The sequence below is a fragment of the Ptychodera flava genome, chromosome 18 (genome assembly GCF_041260155.1).
Source record: "Ptychodera flava strain L36383 chromosome 18, AS_Pfla_20210202, whole genome shotgun sequence".
Lineage (NCBI taxonomy): Eukaryota > Metazoa > Hemichordata > Enteropneusta > Ptychoderidae > Ptychodera > Ptychodera flava.
The window spans coordinates 25157218-25177698 of NC_091945.1; the positions used below are offsets into that span (position 1 = coordinate 25157218).

General features: G+C 36.7%; 2 protein-coding genes across 2 annotated transcripts; one reads left to right on the forward strand and one right to left on the reverse strand.

Annotated features, from left to right (window-relative positions):
• The first annotated feature begins 307 nt into the window (after positions 1–307).
• LOC139117688 (uncharacterized) lies at positions 308–2200 on the forward strand. The gene has a single exon (XM_070680934.1). It carries the CDS (start codon positions 308–310, stop codon positions 2198–2200), a length of 1893 nt encoding a protein of 630 aa, XP_070537035.1.
• Positions 2201–9433: 7233 nt separating this feature from the next.
• LOC139117237 (leukotriene-B4 omega-hydroxylase 3-like) lies at positions 9434–19444 on the reverse strand. The gene is made up of 10 exons (XM_070680184.1): positions 19053–19444; positions 18312–18459; positions 15671–15843; positions 14959–15080; positions 14148–14409; positions 12867–13063; positions 12479–12621; positions 11546–11693; positions 10110–10897; positions 9434–9823 (listed from the first exon to the last, which is right to left on the reverse strand). Exons 1-9 carry the CDS (start codon positions 19269–19271, stop codon positions 10726–10728), a joined length of 1584 nt encoding a protein of 527 aa, XP_070536285.1. The 5' UTR covers positions 19272–19444; the 3' UTR covers positions 9434–9823; positions 10110–10725.
• Positions 19445–20481: the final 1037 nt, after the last annotated feature.

A 20481-nucleotide genomic window follows, 5' to 3' on the forward strand; every position in this document is an offset into this window, starting at 1 on the left:
CGCGCGGAGAGATACGAGTGTATCACCAGTGAAGATGAATAAGTATGCCACTTGCAGCACTTTTGTACCGCTGTTTGGGTAATGCAAGGTGTTTACAATCACTTTATCTCTGTGAATATTTATCCGAGAGTTATGCAGCAAGAAATATGATTCTGAAAGCAAAAGTTTGTCACCGAAGTGGTTGTGATGATAATGGTTTTGTTCGCATACTTTACCACGTCCAGGGATACTCATTTATTTATTTCAGGTAACATTTTGCCGGTAAAGTTTCGAAAGAGATTTTGAATGGAAGACACGATGGCTCGACATGTACAAGACAGGACCATCCTATGCCGCTGTAGTGTTTTTCACCGCATGGGGACTTTTCACTCTGCTGGCGGTATTTCTGTGTGCCCTGAATATCAATTGGGCGATGACACACGTTGTGCAGGGCGTATGCTTGTGTGTTGTCACCGGACTGCTCCACAGCAGTGTTGCTGAAATTCTGGTCACTGCCATGGTCACCATTATTTATCGTGCGAGGGGAAGACGGCCAAGCAGAAAGGCCGACTATTCCCGTTTGACTCTCATCATGGCCTATAACCTCTTGGCGGGTAGTATATCCGAGATAGACGAAACATATCACCGGATGTACCAGGCCTTTATCGGGAATCTTAGCGAGAATATTTCGGCCGTTCTCATAAGCGCAACAAATAACACCAAGTTCTATGAACATGAACTCGAAATGTGCCTGTACTACAGGCAGGCTATTTACAAAGTTTTGCTAGAAGAAAGCATTTGTTACGCCCTCGACAGGGAGTCCTTGGTTGACGAAAAGAGGCTGTGTTTGTTCTGGAGAAAGTTTTCAAAATCGTACGTGTGGACAAACGCCAAAGAGATCTGCCGAACTCGATCCAACGAATTTATGGTTGTTCATCGAGTGAGCCGGGTCCTTCGTAAATGCGGACAGTACCAAGACTTGATGCTTCTCAGCGAAGGTGACGACAAGGCTTACACCTACACAGACAAAAACCTGTACGGTACAATGGCGCGGCGTTATGGTGAACCGCTGTTTTACAGTTCGAACGATGTCCTAAATATTCGAGGTCGTCGATTCGATTACACTCTTGTCCTAGACGGCGACACGACGGTGGTTCCCGGATTGGCCCACGAGCTCCTGGCAATCGCTTCCGCTAATCCGGAAAGAGGTATCATTCAACCGGCAATAGCCATGGAAGTGGCAAGCGGAGATACGCTTTTCATGCAACTTGAAAAGATTCGCCAACAGGTGAATGCTGATATCGCTCACAGTATGTCGGAAGTATTAGGACAGTGTGGATTCTTCGGCAAAGCGCTCATAAAAAACAAAATTTACATCGAAAAAGTGATTGGATATCGTGATAACCTAATAGAGATGGTACCAGTTGACATTCTAAGCCATGATACATTTGAAGCAGCAATTTTAAAACCTCTGTACGCAGGCAATACTTATCTGTTGGAAAGCCCGTGTTTCAATTACGTCACATGGAACATCCGGGAACGTCGGTGGAATAAAGGAGAGATCCTGTTGGGAGGGTATTTTTGGCCAACTCTGGTTGGAAAACCAATGCGGTGGTTACGAATGAGGCTTCAGAAAGACCAGTATGTGGATACTAGATTGAGAACTGTGTGCCATTTTGATTTTATCAGTGCAATTGTGAGTCACTCAGCTCTCCGCGTCATGTTTATGAAACCACTTCTCTTAGTCTACCTTGCACTACAATATAACGTACAGGCGAGGCATCCTTTTCTTTCGCTGGCTGCCGTTATGTTACTGGTCGTCGTCTTTCCAAAGATAGCCATTCTAAAGTGGAATAACATTCACTTAGTTCTGGTAGAGACACTTTGCGCAATATTACAGTTTACACCCGAGACTGTGGTCGGGACTGTGAGGCTAATGTCAGCAATAAAGGCCAACTTATCCAAAACAAACACTTGGATACCGCAGCGAACGGTGGAAGAAGATTTTATGAAGAGTAACGTCTTCATTTCCAGTTTCAAGTATCTATGGGGTTACTCAGTTTTTAGCGCCGCTGTTATGATGATAATCTTTCTCTTGAAGAGCAGGGATCTTTGGATATTGTCACTCTTGTTTTCCCTTTTAACTCTGCCTTTGTTTACAGCAGTGACAGCTCTCCGACCGTACGCAGGGAACACAGATTCGAATGCTGAGGAAATATAATGTAATGCTGCTAAGGAAAGACTTTGTTGTAATAACAAATCACGGACAAGAAACCGGGAACACTTGTATCACCCCTATTTGTAACAATCAACCCTATTTGTAACAAAGTTTAACCAATTTGTAACAAATCTTATTTTCAAAAAAACTTGCTGTATTTGATGAAATCTTGATGAAATATACACATTAGTATGTTCGGGGCAATTTTCTTTGTTTTCCTTGTTGAAACTCATTTTCCGAAAATGTTCGTGAGATTAAATTTTGTTGTGCAGGTTCCAAGGGATAAGAGCCCTACTCGTAAGATACAATCAAGTCGTGCAGATACATGCCAAAAGTTTGCTTCAGGGCAATTTTCACCAATTTCGGTCAAAAATGTTTAAAATCTTGCTTTCTGACCGAAATCATACTAAACCTAATTGGGTTAACTTTTATTACAAATTGGGTTGATTGTTACAAATAGGGGTGACGTGTCAACCCTATTTGTAACAATCAACCCTATTTGTAACAATCAACCCTATTTGTAACAAAGTTTAACCAATTTGTAACAAAACCTAATTTTCAAAAAAACTTGGCCGTATTTGATGAAATCTTGATGAAGTATACATATTAGTATGTTCGGGGGCAATTTTCTTTGTTTTCCTTGTTGAAACTCATTTTTCCGAAAATGCTCGTGAGATTAAATTTCGTTGTGCAGGTTCCTAGGGATAAGAGCCCTACTCGTAAGATATAATCAAGTCGTGCAGATACATGCCAAAAGTTTGTTTTGGGGCAATTTTCACCAATTTCGGTCAAAAATGTTTAAAAATCTTGTTTTCTGACCGAAATCATACTAAACCTATATTGGGTTAACTTTTGTTACAAATTTGGTTGATTGTTACAAATAGGGTTGGCGTGTCAACCCCATTTAACATTTTTGACCGAAATTGGTGAAAATTGCCCCCAAACAAACTTTTGGCATGTATCTGCACGACTTGATTATATCTTACGAGTAGGCCTCTTATCCATAGCAACCTGCACAAAGAAATTTAATCTAACGAGTAATTTTGGAAAAAATGAGTTACGACAAGGAAAAAAGGAAATTACCCCAAAACATACTAATATGTATATTTCATCAAGATTTCATAAAATACGGCCGTTTTTTAGCTTTTATAGACTATAGTCTATAGAAGCTATTGGGATGGGTATCCGTCCGGCGTCCGTCGTCAGTCTGTATGTATGTATGTATGTATGTATGTATGTATGTCCGTTTGTGAGGCGTCCGTCCACTCAAATATCTTGAGAACCGCAGTACTTACTGATTTGATATTTGTTGTGTAGATGAAAAATATGATTTTGAGAAACTATTTTTTTTATTTTTTTGATATTGTTGAAAATAGGCAAATTAATGCCAAAAAAGGTGTTTTTGGTAAAAAATCTTCTTCTTCATAACCGCTGGTCAGACAGCTTTGTTATTTGGTATACAGGTCCCTAGGGATAACCCAACTTAGATTTGTTCAAATTGTGATGAAATATGCAAATGTGTATTTTTAAGGAATTTTTTTGTCATTTTTGGTCAAAATTTGACTTACAATGTATGTAATTCTTGTACTGTATAAACCCTATCAATTCACCCAGAAAAAAATAATTAATATGATTTTAAATAATTGAATTAATTAGGAAATCATCAAAGCCAAATAATTTTAGTGTGGGATTATCAGAAAGTTCAACTTTTTTTGACAGTTCATAGTGAAATGCTTACCATCTTGGAGGATTAAAACATGTAAAGGCAACTTTCCTGAATCCCAACTTTGATATATTCGGAACCACCATTTATGTTATCTAAAAGAAATTGCTCATAATAGTTTGTCATGATAGGGAGGTCAAATAAATAGAGATAGAAAGCTCTAATTTCCATATATGGTTGACTTGGTAAGGATAAAATAAGATTACTTTTTGAGGAAAAAAATAGAGTGGTCAATTAAAAGAGTGGTCAAAGTGATAGGGTTTTTATGGTAAAGCTTGGCTGTAAGATTCCTTGTGCTATTTATAGCAATTATGCAATCTGTGTAAACAGTGCAATGAAAGTGTAACATGATTCCTTATAATGCTTTTGATGACCTTGAACTTCTTAAGTTACAAACATTTGTCTCTTCAGTGTGCTTTCTCTGAGTACGTACAGTCTCAACTTATTCAACAGAACTTACTTACAATGTTAATTTGAAAGTTAAAATGTGCTTGGTTAATAGGATGAAAATACTGATATTAAAAAATAACCAGCTCAAGATTCTTTATAACCTGACAGATATGCTGTTTTTTATGACGTAAATCTTGATTTAAGCAAGTCTTGTTTACTTTAATTAGAATGTAATTAACTCTCGTTTATTTGCTATTATAGACTAATATAGTCTGATGAAATATGCAAATCTGTATTTTTACGGAATTTTTTCCATTTTTGGTCAGGCCATCCTGAAATGAGCTATCAAAGATATCCACCTTCTTCATCAATACATGTGTCACAAAAGGTTATTCTCTACATAACACAGCAGAGCTCTGTCAACTGTTGAGTCGCTTGTTTTTTCAAAACCGCTGGTCCAGACAGCTTTAATATTTGGTTTACATGTCCCTAGGATGACCTTATTGAGATAATTTCATACAGTCAGGAAATACTTAATTTTGTATCCATGTCTATAGTAGCTTCAGGGACTTTGGCCCTATGTTTTAACATTAGGTTTTGTTACAAGTTGGTTAAATTTTGTCACAAATAGGGTCGACTGTTACACATAGGGTTGACACGTCAACCCAATTTGTAACAATCAACCCAATTTGTAACAAAAGTTTACCCCATATAGGTTTAGTATGATTTCGGTCAGAAAACAAGATTTTTAACATTTTTGACCGAAATTGGTGAAAATTGCCCCCAAACAAACTTTTGGCATGTATCTCCATGACTTGATTGTATCTTACGAGTAGGCCTCTTATCCCTAGGAACCTGCACAACGAAATTTAATCTCACGAGCATTTTCGGAAAAATGAGTTTCAACAAGGAAAACAAAGAAAATTGCCCCCGAACATACTAATATGTATATTTCATCAAGATTTCATCAAATACGGCCAAGTTTTTTTGAAAATTAGGTTTTGTTACAAATTGGTTAAACTTTGTTACAAATAGGGTTGATTGTTACAAATAGGGTTGACACGTCAACCCTATTTGTAACAATCAACCCAATTTGTAACAAAAGTTAACCCAATATAGGTTTAGTATGATTTCGGTCAGAAAACAAGATTTTAAACATTTTTGACCGAAATTGGTGAAAATTGCCCTGAAACAAACTTTTGGCATGTATCTGCACGACTTGATTATATCTTACGAGTAGGGCTCTTATCCCTAGGAACCTGCACAACGAAATTTAATCTCACGAGCATTTTCGGAAAAATGAGTTTCAACAAGGAAAACAAAGAAAATTGCCCCCGAACATACTAATATGTATATTTCATCAAGATTTCATCAAATACGGCCAAGTTTTTTTGAAAATTAGGTTTTGTTACAAATTGGTTAAACTTTGTTACAAATAGGGTTGATTGTTACAAATAGGGTTGATTGTTACAAATAGGGTTGACACGTCAACCCTATTTGTAACAATCAACCCAATTTGTAACAAAAGTTAACCCAATATAGGTTTAGTATGATTTCGGTCAGAAAGCAAGATTTTAAACATTTTTGACCGAAATTGGTGAAAATTGCCCTGAAACAAACTTTTGGCATGTATCTGCACGACTTGATTATATCTCGTGAGTAGGCCTCTTATCCCTAGCAACCTGCACAAAGAAATTTAATCTAACGAGCAATTTTGGAAAAAATCAGTTACGACAAGGAAAAAATAAAAATTGCCGCCAAACATACTAATATGTATATTTCATCAAGAATTCATCAAATACCGCAAAGAATTTTTGAAAATTAGGTTTTGTTACAAATTGGTTAAATTTTGTTACAAATAGGGTTGATTGTTACAAATAGGGTTGATTGTTACAAATAGGGTTGACACGTCAACCCTATTTGTAACAATCAACAAAAAACATTTTTGACCGAAATTGGTGAAAATTGCCCCGAAACAAACTTTTGGCATGTATCTGCACGACTTGATTATATCATAGAGAAACATAGATAGAGTGGCAACGGGTATTGTTTAAGGCGTGAAGCGGTTACGTAACCCATCCATGTTCGCCTCGCCTCAGGTTGCTCTCGCCTCTCTTTTCCGAAGAGTGCCGACCATGAATCCTTCGGTAATTTTCGGATTTTCGCCAATTGTTAAGCGAAAGTATGTTCGGCAAAGTTTGTGTTGTTGTTGGCGTGTGGTGCTGAGCAGAATTGACGTGCTGGCGAAAACGGGAGTGTTTTGAGCTTCAGGAAAATGAGTTTTACCGTTTTAAAAATTCCTCTCATATTTTTATGAATATATAATGAGTGTATTTGAACCAAATTTGAAAGTCTTTTATCGATACTGTCTGGTTTTACTCAATGGTTTACGGTCAGTCATACCGTCTTTTACACGTGCATCAAGGAAGGACATGTTTATGAAACTGCTGGCGTGTTATGTTTTGATTGGCGTGAAGCAGTGTTTCTGGCCTGAGAGCTCACAAAGTAACTATGGTTGCTACGCGACTGGCAGTACGATGCCATCTCGTCGTATTTTTCGCATAATCTCGAGTAATTATCAACCACAAACAAAAGCCTCCAAAAAGTTTAACACCTTTGAAGCTCATTTTAATATGAAAAGCCAATAGTCTACCGAGACGACCATGGAACAAAAGGCATGCAAGTGTTGCCACTCTGTCAATATGTTTCTCTGTGATTATATCTTACGAGTAGGCCTCTTATCCCTAGGAACCTGAACAACAACATTTAATCTAACGAGCATTTTCGGAAAAAATGAGTTTTGACTTGAAAAAAAAAGAAAATTGCCCCAAACATATAAATATGTATATTTCATCAAGATTTCATCAAATACGGCCAAGTTTCTTTGAAAATTAGGTTTTGTCACAAATAGGGTTGATTGTTACAAATAGGGTTGACATGTCAACAAATAGGGTTGACATGTCAACCCTATTTGTAACAATCAACCCAATTTGTAACAAAAGCAGTTTCGGAAAAATGAGTTTTGACAAGGAAAAAAAAAAGAAAATTGCCCCCAAACATACAAATATGCATATTTTATTAATATTTCAACAAATACGGCAAAGTTTTTTGAAAATTAAGTTTTGTTACAAATAGGATTGATTGTTACAAATAGGGGTGATACAACACTCGCAGTGCTCGGAAAGACAATACACCACGTTTACAAGATTGTTACCGTGACAACAATTGATAGTTTACATAATTTTCTTTTGCATGCACTGAACTGAGTGCCTTAAACAGCACATCGTATTACAAATATCACAAAGTGTCTTATGTAATCAGAAAAAGTTGTCCCAATACAAATAAATTTGACATTATTTCAATGATGTCTTTTTTCTGCTGGTAGCATGTCTACTTTGTGTGGACACAATACAGTGTACATCTGTGTAGGGTAACTGGAGATCCGTAATAAATCTTAGAAACCATGGTAATAGTAATTGGGCACACCCGTTTTGATAAGACCTAACTCTAACGTCCCCGGGCAGTGGGATTAAAGGATAGCCATGCAATTATTTCAACTGCAGAAACGAAATTCCTCAATTTACATATATTTGAAATTACAATGGCTGAAGTAATTCTCTGAGTAAAGTCTAAACATTGGCAAAAAGTAGTTTTAATCTTCACGGAAAGAAAGAAAATTATTGAGTATGTTCAAAACAAGTTTGTAAGCCTTATAAGACTGTTAAGAGTCGTTTAGTCTCATACCATTTTCTGATTTAGAGAGTCTGAAAATTTGTGACGTGGATGTATTTTGCCTGTTACACTAACTTTCGTTTCTGATATTTTGATTGGTTGGATGCTAGATGTATTAACATACCTACCATGCAGATAGGGTGTTGTTTGTCACACGTAAAGTGAAGTAGTAACTCTTGTCACATAGACCATTACCTGAATCCAAAGAATCCTATAGGAAGAAAAAAGAAATGTCTCCTTTTCCGGGACTTCTTTGTAAATATTTAAAGGGAAACAGTCGTCGGAACTGCGCCTGTGCGAGTTTCTTGTTTACAAACGATGTGTATTGTGCATGATATCTAGATGCACCACATCATCATAGCTACGTACAACATTTAAATTATACGATGTAGATTATGACAGACATGTTTTAACTTTCATCAATCACCATTGTACCTTGGATACAGTGTTTACATTGGTCGTATGGGTCCCATATACGAACTTTGAGCGCATTTCCGACGACTGTATCCCGTTGACTAAAGACACCATTCACTTTCAGCATCTTTGGCGGCAAAATGTGCCGATGTCACGATGCTTGTCGACGGGTCAGCGTAAAATCAATGACATATTTTGTAACTGATCACGAGAAAGATCCCTCTTTGTTGCTTTTCAGCAAGAAATATTCACCAGAGGCTCTTTGCCTGCATTTTACAGCAGTTGGCAAAGTTCAGCGCGAATATAAATGTTGCAAATTTCGAATAATGAAGTTCAATGTGTTTTGATGACTACTTTGATTGTACATAATGAATGCATGAAAACTCGTTATCCGAAAGATCTGACACAAATTCGTTACTGAATCTAAAACTGCACTTCATCTGATAGCGGTCATAGCAAAACCTCGTCAACGTTCTTCCGTAACCAAACTGAATGAAGAGCATAGACAAACACCACACTGTTGTGAAGTGTTCGTGCAAAACAAAAATCCATCAATTAAAAAAGGGCACACAAATTGCACAAATGCTGTGTCAATTATGCCGTTTCATATGTCGTGCTACTCTAATTACAGTTACATCAATGTCACCTGTGGTGTTTGTGAGTGACAGTTGTTGGAGAGAATAACCCGTTAATTAGGACAACTCTTCACAGCGCATGCCCAGAGACGAATTTTCGACAGCACAAGCACACACGCATTGACGATCCTAGAATTTCGACATCTATTTTCATTTGCCTTTGCTCTAAAAACGTAGCGTATGTCATATACCAAATAGAACTGAATTCCTAAAATTCAGATATCTGTATAGATCTAGATGAGTTTATGCATATTTATCCATAAAGTCAACTGTCCAGTTGAGACAATTGTGTTAATATTCAACTCCACACATTCCCAACATAGCCATCAAAATTAGCATACGTTGCATATCAAACAGAATTTAATTCCAAAAATTTAGATATATTTATAGATCCATGATGAATTTATGCATTTGTATCTGTAAAGTCAACTTCATTACAAAAATTAGCTCAATTGTCCAGAGGAAGCAATTGAGTCAATGTTCAACTCCATGCAATCCCTTCATAGCGCCACAGTCTATGCCATGAGATGAAAAATCGGATTTTACTCTCGTTACTTGAATTTGGATAAAGTTTGAACTGATTGAAGGAATATTGTTTGTAATTATAACATTCCACTCGGTCTAGTGGTATTTGCCTTGAAACTGAACACGACCCAGTAAGACTGTTTTCTAAATAGGAGGATTTGAAAACAATGAAATTGCACTTCATACTTACATCAAGCTTTCTTAACCCTTTTCCTGCCAGACAGTAATAACTGTATCACTTCCCATCAGCCAAGTCAGTAAAAAGCGGTATTGAGTCAAAACATGATGTATTTTCACCCACTTGGCTTGGTATGTTATAGCATCTTTTGTCCAAAAAAAAAAAAATAAACTGTACAGTATTATGTTTTCAACAGCTTTCAAATGAACAGTATTTTGTTAAAATACATCATATGGAATACGTTGTGTTTCATTAATTTTAACCATCTTGACCTGGTGGTGAAATGTTGACTCGGCAGGAAAAGGGTTCTTAAACTAGCGACAGGCTGACATGGTATTTGAACATATAAGACGAGAGACAGCGAAAAGAAACGGTAAAATTGCCAGAAAAATAACAGCAAGGAAAAAAATCTCAATTTAAACAATCGTTAATTTTGTTTAATTTACAATGTAGTTCTGAAGACTGAATAAATCGCTGAATAGTAACTATGGTGTTTTGGTTTGATTTGGCATTTATGTTATCCACATTTGGCATTGTGGAACCCTGTATAATCTTATATATCACCTAAGGTGGGAAATTTTCAGTGCCTTAAAAATGGGCATCCTGTTTTGTGACATCCTCGTTCTGCGCTATTCCAAATTTGCGTCCATGTTCAATTCGAACAATGTGACTTATTTTGGTTTATTGATCAATAGCCCAGGTCATCGCCATCAAATATGACATTTTTGTTCTTGCAATTGACATTTTTTCATCGTACATTACAAGTGATATGGTCTAGGTAGGGTTTTAGTAAGACCAACGCCTGTCCATACAGGTAAAAGTTAGCATTTGATAACACCTATTTTCTATTCAATGTTCTGTAAAAGTTTGCATCTTAATGGAATTTTGCATTGTTGAAGCGTAAACAAATATCTCCCGTTTCTATCTGTTTTCATCGTTTCCTTGGTTCCACGTGAAGGGGAAGGCCGCCCTCACTCCGCAAGACGATGGCGTTATACCGACGAATCTTTCGGAATTCATCGACGGCCAAGTTGAACTTTCGTAGTACCAGCGCCGTGGTGACTTTCATCTCATTCATGGCGAAGTTCTGTCCGATACAGTTCCTGGTGATTTAAATTAAAACAATTTAAAGGTTTATATGCTGTAACTTTCGATGATTTTTTCCTGTTTTTGCTTTCAATGTAAACTACAGTTTCTTTTTCTTCTCCCCAAAGCATGTTGAAACACCCACTATTAAGCTTGTCAACCAAACGTCTATATGTGTAAAATGCACCGTTATTGTTTACATTTGAATTCTAGTCTGGACCGGAATATTCACTTGTTACAACAACACAGTCTCCACCTGCACAGGCCGAGTTGATGAGCTGAATGCTACATCTCAACATGCTTTAAGGATTCTAATTTACATTAAAAATAGTGTAAAAATCATAAGAAGTTACGATGCTTGCCCGTTAAACATTTTATTAACATTTCTAATGGGCTTTTACCAAAGTAAATTGAGGGAATCGCCTACTACGGCGGCGCACATGTGTTATCAAAGACATTAGGCACTTGTATTGCATGATGGTACAACTTTCTTAGGTTCTGAAGTATACGTAGACTCGACAATTGCTTTTATCTGCTGTGGTAGAATGATTCTACAAGTGTCACATCTTTGTTTGAATGCCATGTTCAAATTCAAATAGATGAACCATAATGGCATTTTGGCTGTAAAGTCGTAAAAAGATGGCTTAGAATTCAAGAACATTTACCTTGGTCCGGCTGAGAATGGTAGGAAGGCATGAGGTGATCTGTCTTTGCTGTTTTCTGGTGAAAATCTCAAAGGGTTGTAAATCTCAGGATCTTCCCAAACCAAAGCGTGGTGATGTAAACTCATTATGCTTATTCCGATTCTCTCACCTGGCGAAAATATCAAGACGAATGTCAAAACAAACAGAGTCAAAACCTAATTCAATACAGCAAGATTTTTTATTTCATTGAATTTTTAAAACACGCTATTTCCTCTGTACTGAAGGACCAGAAAATGCTTGAAGCCGATCTCAGCTAATACAGTACGGGATCTTTTTCTTATGATTTTGTTTAGATGACGTTGTACCACTATCCTATTAAAATCTGACTTCCAGGGCTTGAAACGGGAATGATGGACGTGAGAAATACTGTGAAAGGCGCCTCGCATTAAACGATTGCGCGAAGTGCTCGATAAAACTCAGCGAGTTTTGTTCTCAAATGAATTTTTATCGGCCAAATAAATTTTCTATGTGATAATCAAGTGGGACCTTAAAAGGTATGTTATCTTCGTGTAATCGTAACAATGAAAATATGTACTGGACAAAAAGGAAACGTTTCAAAGTAGTTGTAGTACTATTTTCCTATGATCGTCCCTCTCATGGAAAGATCTACGTATATTTGCAACATGAGGGCGCTTTTCAGCGCACTTTCAGTTCAACTGACCGGGGAGAAGGAAAACGATGTGTCCGTAACGCATTCATATAGTGATATAATATTTTGGATAATTTTTCTTTCTGTTCTTTCTAGTTTAATGACAGTATTTTTCAGACAAGTTGCTTTGTTTGTTCGTTCGCTCGACACATTCACAGTGATGTAGATTTGTTTCATTTGCCATTTTGTTGGAATGAATTTACCTATTTCAAAAACAAACTAACAAGCAAACAAAACAAACTTACCGGCGGGGATTGTGACCTTCCCGTTTTGCGATGGCATGGTGATTGGTTTGTTGAGTTTACGTCCGATGAAGGGAACAGGAGAATGCAACCTCAAACTTTCTTTGATACACATGGTGAGATATGGAAGTTTACCAAGATCATCCCTGAAAGGTAAACCGTATATTTGAAAATGGGATGAAAGAAAAAGAAGATCGACTGTTCTATAAATAATTGTTCTGATTTCTTGTACTTTGTTTCGGGGGAAGGGGGGGGGGCGTATCGTTATCAATGTTTTTTGTTGGGTGTGACACGGCTATCATTGCATTGCTTACTTGTTACACGTGATGAAACGTGACGTCACGTGCCTTCGATAAATTGTCATGAATCAGAGAAGTTTTCAAATGATTACCATTCTAGTCTGTCCTCTCCCTTCGCATCAAGCAGTTCGTCGATTTCTTCTTGACATTTCTTCTGGTGTTCTGGATGTCTGGCAAGGTTATACATAATCCATGACAGCCCACTGGCTGTCGTATCGTGTCCTTCAAACATGAAAGTGTCCACTTCGTCACGGATTTCTTGGTCTGTCAGCCCCTTGCCGTCTTCATCCTTGAGAGGTTTAAATTAAAAAATATGTGTGTCTCGGATAACCTGACGTACCCTATTTAAAACCCTCCACGCTATTATTTTTTTTTCATTTCAAAACTTACACATGATTTTACCAAATTTTGCTGTTAATTGAATTAATGAAAAGATTCCAGACCGACTGACTTATTCTATTTTCTGAGGGCATGTGAATCGAAACACAATATTATCCAATGCCTTACTGATATTTCGAGAACATGTGTTAAATTACCAACTGATGTCAACATATTCAAACCCAGTCACTGCAAGAATAGACTCTCTCTGCAGCATTCTTATGAGATTCAGTCAAACTACGTATCTCTCTAGTTCAATGAACTCTCGAAAAATCAGTATCGGTGCCCTATTTTCATTTAATCTGATCTTACAGACATTCACAATCTTTGATCACGTTGTATTGCTGCATGGATGAAAGGTCACAACAGTGTCATGTTTGCTTAAAATAAGCCTCTTGAGAGCTAAAACCTGTAATTTTTTGTACTCATAACATGGTGAAAGGTACCACTTCGTAGTATATTTCAAGGCATTGTGGGTAAGAAGATGACCCCTTTCATTTTGATTATCGCGGTGTACTCGTCCACTGATCAAAGCATTTGATTTTATGCACCATCTATTTTTTATGCATACGTCAACTCAACGTGAGCTTTTAAGAGGCAAGTTGAAAACTGTACACAAATGTTCTCACATGCTGCATATCAAAGTGGTCAAACGGCTTCGCATTCAATTAGTAGTCGCTCAATAGATTGTTCTAAGGTTGATGGGCAGGGATAAGGAATAAAGGAACAATAATATACGCTTTTTGAAAACCATTGCGGTTACATAACTATATTCAAGAAGACAAGGCTTAGTTAATTTTGTAAATGTTTACCCAAAGTAACTATCTTTAAGAGCTTTACTCTCGATAAATCGGAATTAAATGTATTCGATTGGCAGAACTTTTATCACCGACGACAAGGGTCAAACGCTACAGCCAATAAAGAATTACTTTTAATTCCAGTTTTAGAGTAACTTCTTGGTTGATGCCTGCTGGATGCAAAATGCACATACTTACTCTAGCAGCTAGTAGTATGTCCATGAAGTCAATGTACTTTCTCTTTCTGGTTGTACCTTTTCTCTGTTCTTCATTGTAGGCCTGTCTTCGTTCTTTGATGACTTTGTTGGAATGCTGGTGGACAGTTCGCAGGGCCTTCCGCCAGGTATAGCCGCTGTACGTCAGGTGGTAGATGAAGTCACTAAAATATGGCGGGAAGTTCATCCTCTCCAAAATCAAACCTGATAATTTATAGACTGCCGAGATGTAAGGGTTTCTTTCCCTGTTTGTGTGTAAGATATGAACAAGGAAATTACAAGACGATGAAATGAATTAGGAGAAGACAATAGACTGTTAGAACCAATCGATGAATGGATACATACATTTATATATATATATATATATATATATATATATATATATATATATATATATATATATATATATATATATATATAAATCTATATATTATAAATATATATATATATATATATATATATATATATATATATATATATATATATATATATATATATAAATCTATTACTTAAGTTTCATGCATCTTGCAATCTTCAGATAGAGGATTTCACTCTATCTGAGGATTGCAAGATGCATGAAACTTAAGTAATAGATTTCATTACTTTGTACTTGAAGTAATTTTGTTTATTTATAACGCTCTGCTTTTTGCATTGAGCACTGTAATTTCCCTCGAGGACATCTGTACTTTGATATATATATATATATATATATATATATATATTATATATATATATATATATATATATTCAATTTCTCTATCACATTTGTACTCAGGACACTGTATCGTACTTACAGATCTCTTTGGCACTGGCTTTCAAGACTGAAGATACACTTGAACAAGCTGTCAAGGGTCATCAAACTTATGTGTTCAAACATTTCTATCATTCCTTTCTGGTGTATGGTCATCCATTTGTCCTGGAATAAAGCGAAATTCTTAATAAGGGCCCTGTTGATGACGTGTGACTCGAAACTTTCCGATGCCTTGGAAAGGTTTAGGAACATTTATGTTGATTTTTTTCTTTTTATCTCGCTTTTATGATTTCAATGCAATACTCCAATTCAAATTTATAAGTTTGAACAAAATTTATCAAAACTTATGCATAATGCATTGCTCTACACGATTATTTTATAATTTCCATGCAATACTGATAATAAAATTACAAGTAACTTTAATTCTGTAAGTTTTGTACAAAACTCATTAAACTCGTGTATAATACGTGAGTATCTTTCCAAATCCATATTTTGGCTGAATAGCGGGTATTACCCGTTGCCAGTTCCAAAAACATTACCCTCTTTTAATGAGTCTTGTGGCTATTCTAATTGACCTAATCGTCTGTCCTCATACAGAAATATAATGATCACTTTGGCCGTAAAGGGGGACATAACACTGTATGAACAACCACAGCAAGTCTTGAAATCTCCCAATGGGAATATTAACTATTATACGCTGTTGCTTCCAAGAAGATACATTCAAAAGACTTACAAAACTTAGTGACGTTACTCACAGTCATCGTGTTGGCACATTCGCTGAACACATCAACGTAAGGCTTTAAAATGTCAAAGTGAAACCCTGGTGTCAATAGACGTCTGTTCCTGTACCATTTATTGCCTTTGCTGATCAACAAGCCGTCGCCAAGCCAGGGTTTGATCATCCCATATGTGAACTCATCCTTGGGCTCTGAAAGTAGATTAAAATCACTTTTGTGAGAAGGACATCAACAAGACAAGAATTCTTACTTCAAAGCATCACCTCTGTGCACCAGAATTACAGTGCTTGATGCTGACAGCAATGCGTTATGAATAATAATTAATACAAACTACTTCGAGTTCAAAGTAATTATATCTCTTACTTTAGTTTAATGCATTTAGCAACCATTAGACTGCTGGGAAGTGTTTGTCAACAAGTGGCAGCAATTTCTTGCCGATATTAGTTTCCACGCTCTTACTGAAAGGAGGGTTGAACCACGCGATGTTACGATTGTTTCTCCTCGTTGATTGGTTGGTCTTGACATATTCAATTTGGTCTGTGTACCCGATTGATTTTAACGCTGCGTCGTAGTGACCTTTGTGTTTGTCAAAGATGCTAATATCACTGGAGATCGTTGAGATGCGTTTGCTTATTGCGTCAGGTATGTGTTTAATTATAGTTGGCGGGTGATTAGACTGTTTATGGACATACATTGTTTGGTCGTTTGGTTTACGATACGGATAGAACTTGCCGTCATTTAGATTAAATGTCACGTCCAAGAAGTAATAGGAATACCACAGCCAGCAAGGCAGAGAAGATGGAAAAGGAAATCACAAAGGTATTTCATGAAATGGGGCTGTAGATCACAATTGAGACAAACCAGAAAATAACAAACTTCTTGGACGTGAAATGACGGCAAGTTCTATCCGTACGTCCGATCATACATATATAAGACTGTAGAGCTAAGAATCCTTTCACTTCTTCTGTCTGATGATTGCAGGATGCATGAAACTTAAGTAACAGATATCATTACTTTGTACTTAAAGTAATTTTGTGTTACTATTTACAACGCTCTGCTTTAGCATCGAGCACTGTAATTTCCCACGAGGACATCTGTATACTTCGATATATATATATATATATATATATATATATATATATATATATTATATATATATATATATATATATATATATATATATATATATATATATTTATATAATGCTTTTTGTTCCTACTGGCACTGAGAAATAGTAAAGTATACATTTACTGAACAGCCACGTAGCGCGAATTGACGAGGGGCTGAATCAGAACTAAAAGTTCGTTGACTTCACACGTCAAATGACTCACACTTTGGACTCGATGTGTATCTCCGCACATCAATAAAATAGTCTATCTTACAAAAAGAAGTCCACTGACTTCTGATACTTGTCGGTCTCTTTCCGCCGAGAGAATGTCGGAGAAACTTTACATCTTAATGCGATACCTTTTAAGTTATATGCAGTTATATCTGTGGAGCTGTGTAACCATATACCTTCCTGTCATAATTGCAGTTATAAAGTGATATACGCGATAGGGTCGTCACATTAAGAATTAGGCTTTACTTCAAAATTATCTGATTAATTTTATATCGGCGAATTTTTGAGACAAGAGGTTAGACCAAAAATAATCTTTTATTTACAATATTTTCACGTGGAGTTGTTTTAGTTGCTGTTAATAGAGAGGTTTAGTTACACGTAATTACGTTCGATCAGTACGCGTAGCGTCTTTGTCACGTGATAACCAGACGTCGCGTACGTGTAGCACAGACGTTCCGAACGTCAAACAACACTTCTACACGTAGTCATAATTACGTGTAGTATTTTTGAGATTTTCTCAATGATTTCCACGAATTTAGACAAGCAAACTCAAAAGGTATCATTGTAAATTAGCAAACATCTTTAATATCAGAATATTTCGTAGAGTTTGCAACTGTACAAGGAGTACTTGCCATAATTTTCTTACATGAACGAAATGTTGTAGTCGCATTTCACTTTTTGTCTGACGCCTCCAAAAAGAATTCTCTAAACCACATAAATAACTGTATCAAAGAAAATCGGCTGATTTAAGGTAGTTCGAGGGTACAACAAGCTACTATAAGAGTGGTCCTCACGTATCGAAATTCATGTTTCTTAAAAATTATACGAATTTCGCATGTTTCTGAGAAAAATATGCAGCAAAATAATCGGGAACGCACAACTAAACCTCTCTATTCACACGTGAGCACGGATACGCGTACGCCACTGCGCGCCGTCAGACGTACACGTAATTACGTGTAACTAAACCTCTCTAATTAGTTCCGCAAAATACTGATACCTTCAAAGGATGTCAGCACTTTATATAAAATTTAATTACTCATATATATATATATATATATATATATATATATATATATATATATATATATATATATATATATATATATATATATTATATATATATATTATATATATATATATACACACACACACTGGCCACATCATTGCTTGAGAGCAATTTGTAACAATTTACGCGTCCTGGCGTCCTGAATGGAGACTCGCATTCAAGACAACATGTAAGGGAAATTCCACGGCTGAGTAAGAAAGAAAGAAAGTGATAAAGAGCAGAAAGCACGTATTAAAAAGCAAAGGAGTTCTCACCTGCTGTTGCCATGATTGGCTGTATGGTGGATGGATGCCAGCAGACCAGCATACAGTGAAACGGGCCGAACCACAGTTGGTTACCGAACGGCTGCCACCAGGTGGTCTCGCCAGCAATTTGCACTGTTTCCTCGGCGTTCAGACTTAACTGAAACGTGAAAAGGGATGTGAACAAAGTGTCTCCAGACATACTTTTTTTCACAAATCATTCAATAACTGAGATCTTTATATTACATAAAGATGTAGATACACGAAGACAGATTCATGATATTGCTATCCCTGGATACTGACGCTACCACTGATGGACTCTGACCTTAAGCCGTTGTTTTTAATTATAATGTGACAGTCAGGCTGTGCACAAAGAGGAACTGCGATTGAAGTTTCGACAGCAGTCACGGCCGTCCTGGGTAACGGACTCACTATCGGAGGATGGTGAGTTCGAGACCCGGTAAGTCTAGAGTAAGGGACTCACTGTCAGAGGATGGTGAGTCCGAGACTCCAGCACGGTGTTGTGCCCCTGAGCAAGGCACTTTACTCCTCAGTGCTCCATTGGGGGTTAGTGGGTTATGCGTACCTCATCCTGTAATTGGGCTAACGCCCGTTGGATGATGGACTGATATTAAAAAAAAAAAAAAAAAAAAAAAAAAAAATCTGGACGAACAATTTTAATAATATGCATATTACCAAAAGAGTTTGACTTTGTAGTAAAATGCTATACGCTTGTAAAATTTGTTTACTCACCCGGTTCAAGTGTCCAAATATCGGATGTCTGTCTCTTTGTTCAAATGAAGCGAGGGCCTTCTCACTGGCCCATCGCATCTTCATTAGCCTTGTAAATGTTTTCACAATGTAGACAGCAAATAGAGTTACCAGTGCTACGACTAAAACCTCAAAATAAGACCGGCCTGTACTGCTCGTCAGCACAGCCTGCGCCATCGGTCTAAACAGCGAAGCCCCCATTTTGTCTCTTGACTTGTTCAACGACGGAGGCAAAGTGCACACGTATTGTAAATGCTCGCTGTGCTATACGGGTTTGTGACTTACGGACAAAGTTCGAAGGTCACGCCCGTAGGCAAAAAACAATGCTGCAAACACAGGTCTGCAATTGTTGCACAATATGCTCTGCAATTTAGTCATGTGAAACTAGGGCAAGGAGACACGTAAACAGACAGTGTATTAAGGATACTTGCAGCAAGACCGATGATATTCAGGAGTAGTGGCAGGATCATTACAGTGACAAAGTTCAATTTAATTCAAATTAACATCAATGTTTAGTTACTGCACTGGGAAGTCGATGTAGATAACTATAATGCGACAATCATAATGCGATCACCGTCGTCATCACTTGTTCAAATTTGTGATACTCTAAATACAAAAGTATCCAAACTACTGACATCAATTTTATCTTTTTCACACGTCACGCTGACCCCTTGACTCTCATACAAAAAATGATTTACCTGAATTTACAAATAAATGATAATGATCAGTATTCGCAGTTGGATCGCTGTCAAACTATTAAAACGTTGCACATTGTTTCATAAAATACACATTTTCTCAACCATACACATGTCCATTCCAATTGTTCTGGTACATCAAAGATTGCATTGAATTTTTTATCAAATCGAATCCAGAAATGTTAATGTAATATTAACAGTTGATTGAAAAATGTACGTTTAGCAGGTATCCTTATATTCAAACGCTATTTCAAACTGTACGCGCTTGTTTCGAATAGGCTCGAGAAAATGCACTACTGACGGGCTGAAATTTTACCGTTGATAGACATTCACATCTTTCGACAACAACTCGCGGCTGCGTATATTATTCCTTTACCAGGCTGCGTCACAGGCTACTTAGACATTATTTGTGTTGATTTTTCCAGTTATGATCAAAATTGATCATGAATATTGATAAATTATTAATATGAATGTTACAGAATAATAAAATCTTGCTTTTTTACAAACAATTTCGTCTATTTTGTGTAAATACCTTCAGGAAACATCATTGTTGTTACAATTATGATTATTTATAAATTGTGATTATGATTAATAACATCATATTTTACACATTGTAATCTGCTTATGTAAACAACCCTATGGAAACCCTTATTTGTAGTTTCACAATCTATGCCAAAATATACAAGTGACACCATTACCAATGTTCAGTCTACGGC

Bases quoted from the DNA above. Each gene is read 5' to 3' on its own strand.
- LOC139117237 (XM_070680184.1), bottom strand. From the start codon at position 19,271: ATGGGGGCTTCGCTGTTTAGACCGATGGCGCAGGCTGTGCTGACGAGC. The intron at 12,622-12,866 runs GTAATCATTTGA...TTTACCTTTCAG, and splicing joins GGAGAGGACAGACTAGAATG to GGATGATCTTGGTAAACTTC. The intron at 10,898-11,545 runs GTAAATGTTCTT...TTAAATCACCAG, and splicing joins CCATTCTCAGCCGGACCAAG to GAACTGTATCGGACAGAACT.
- LOC139117688 (XM_070680934.1), top strand. From the start codon at position 308: ATGTACAAGACAGGACCATCCTATGCCGCTGTAGTGTTTTTCACCGCA.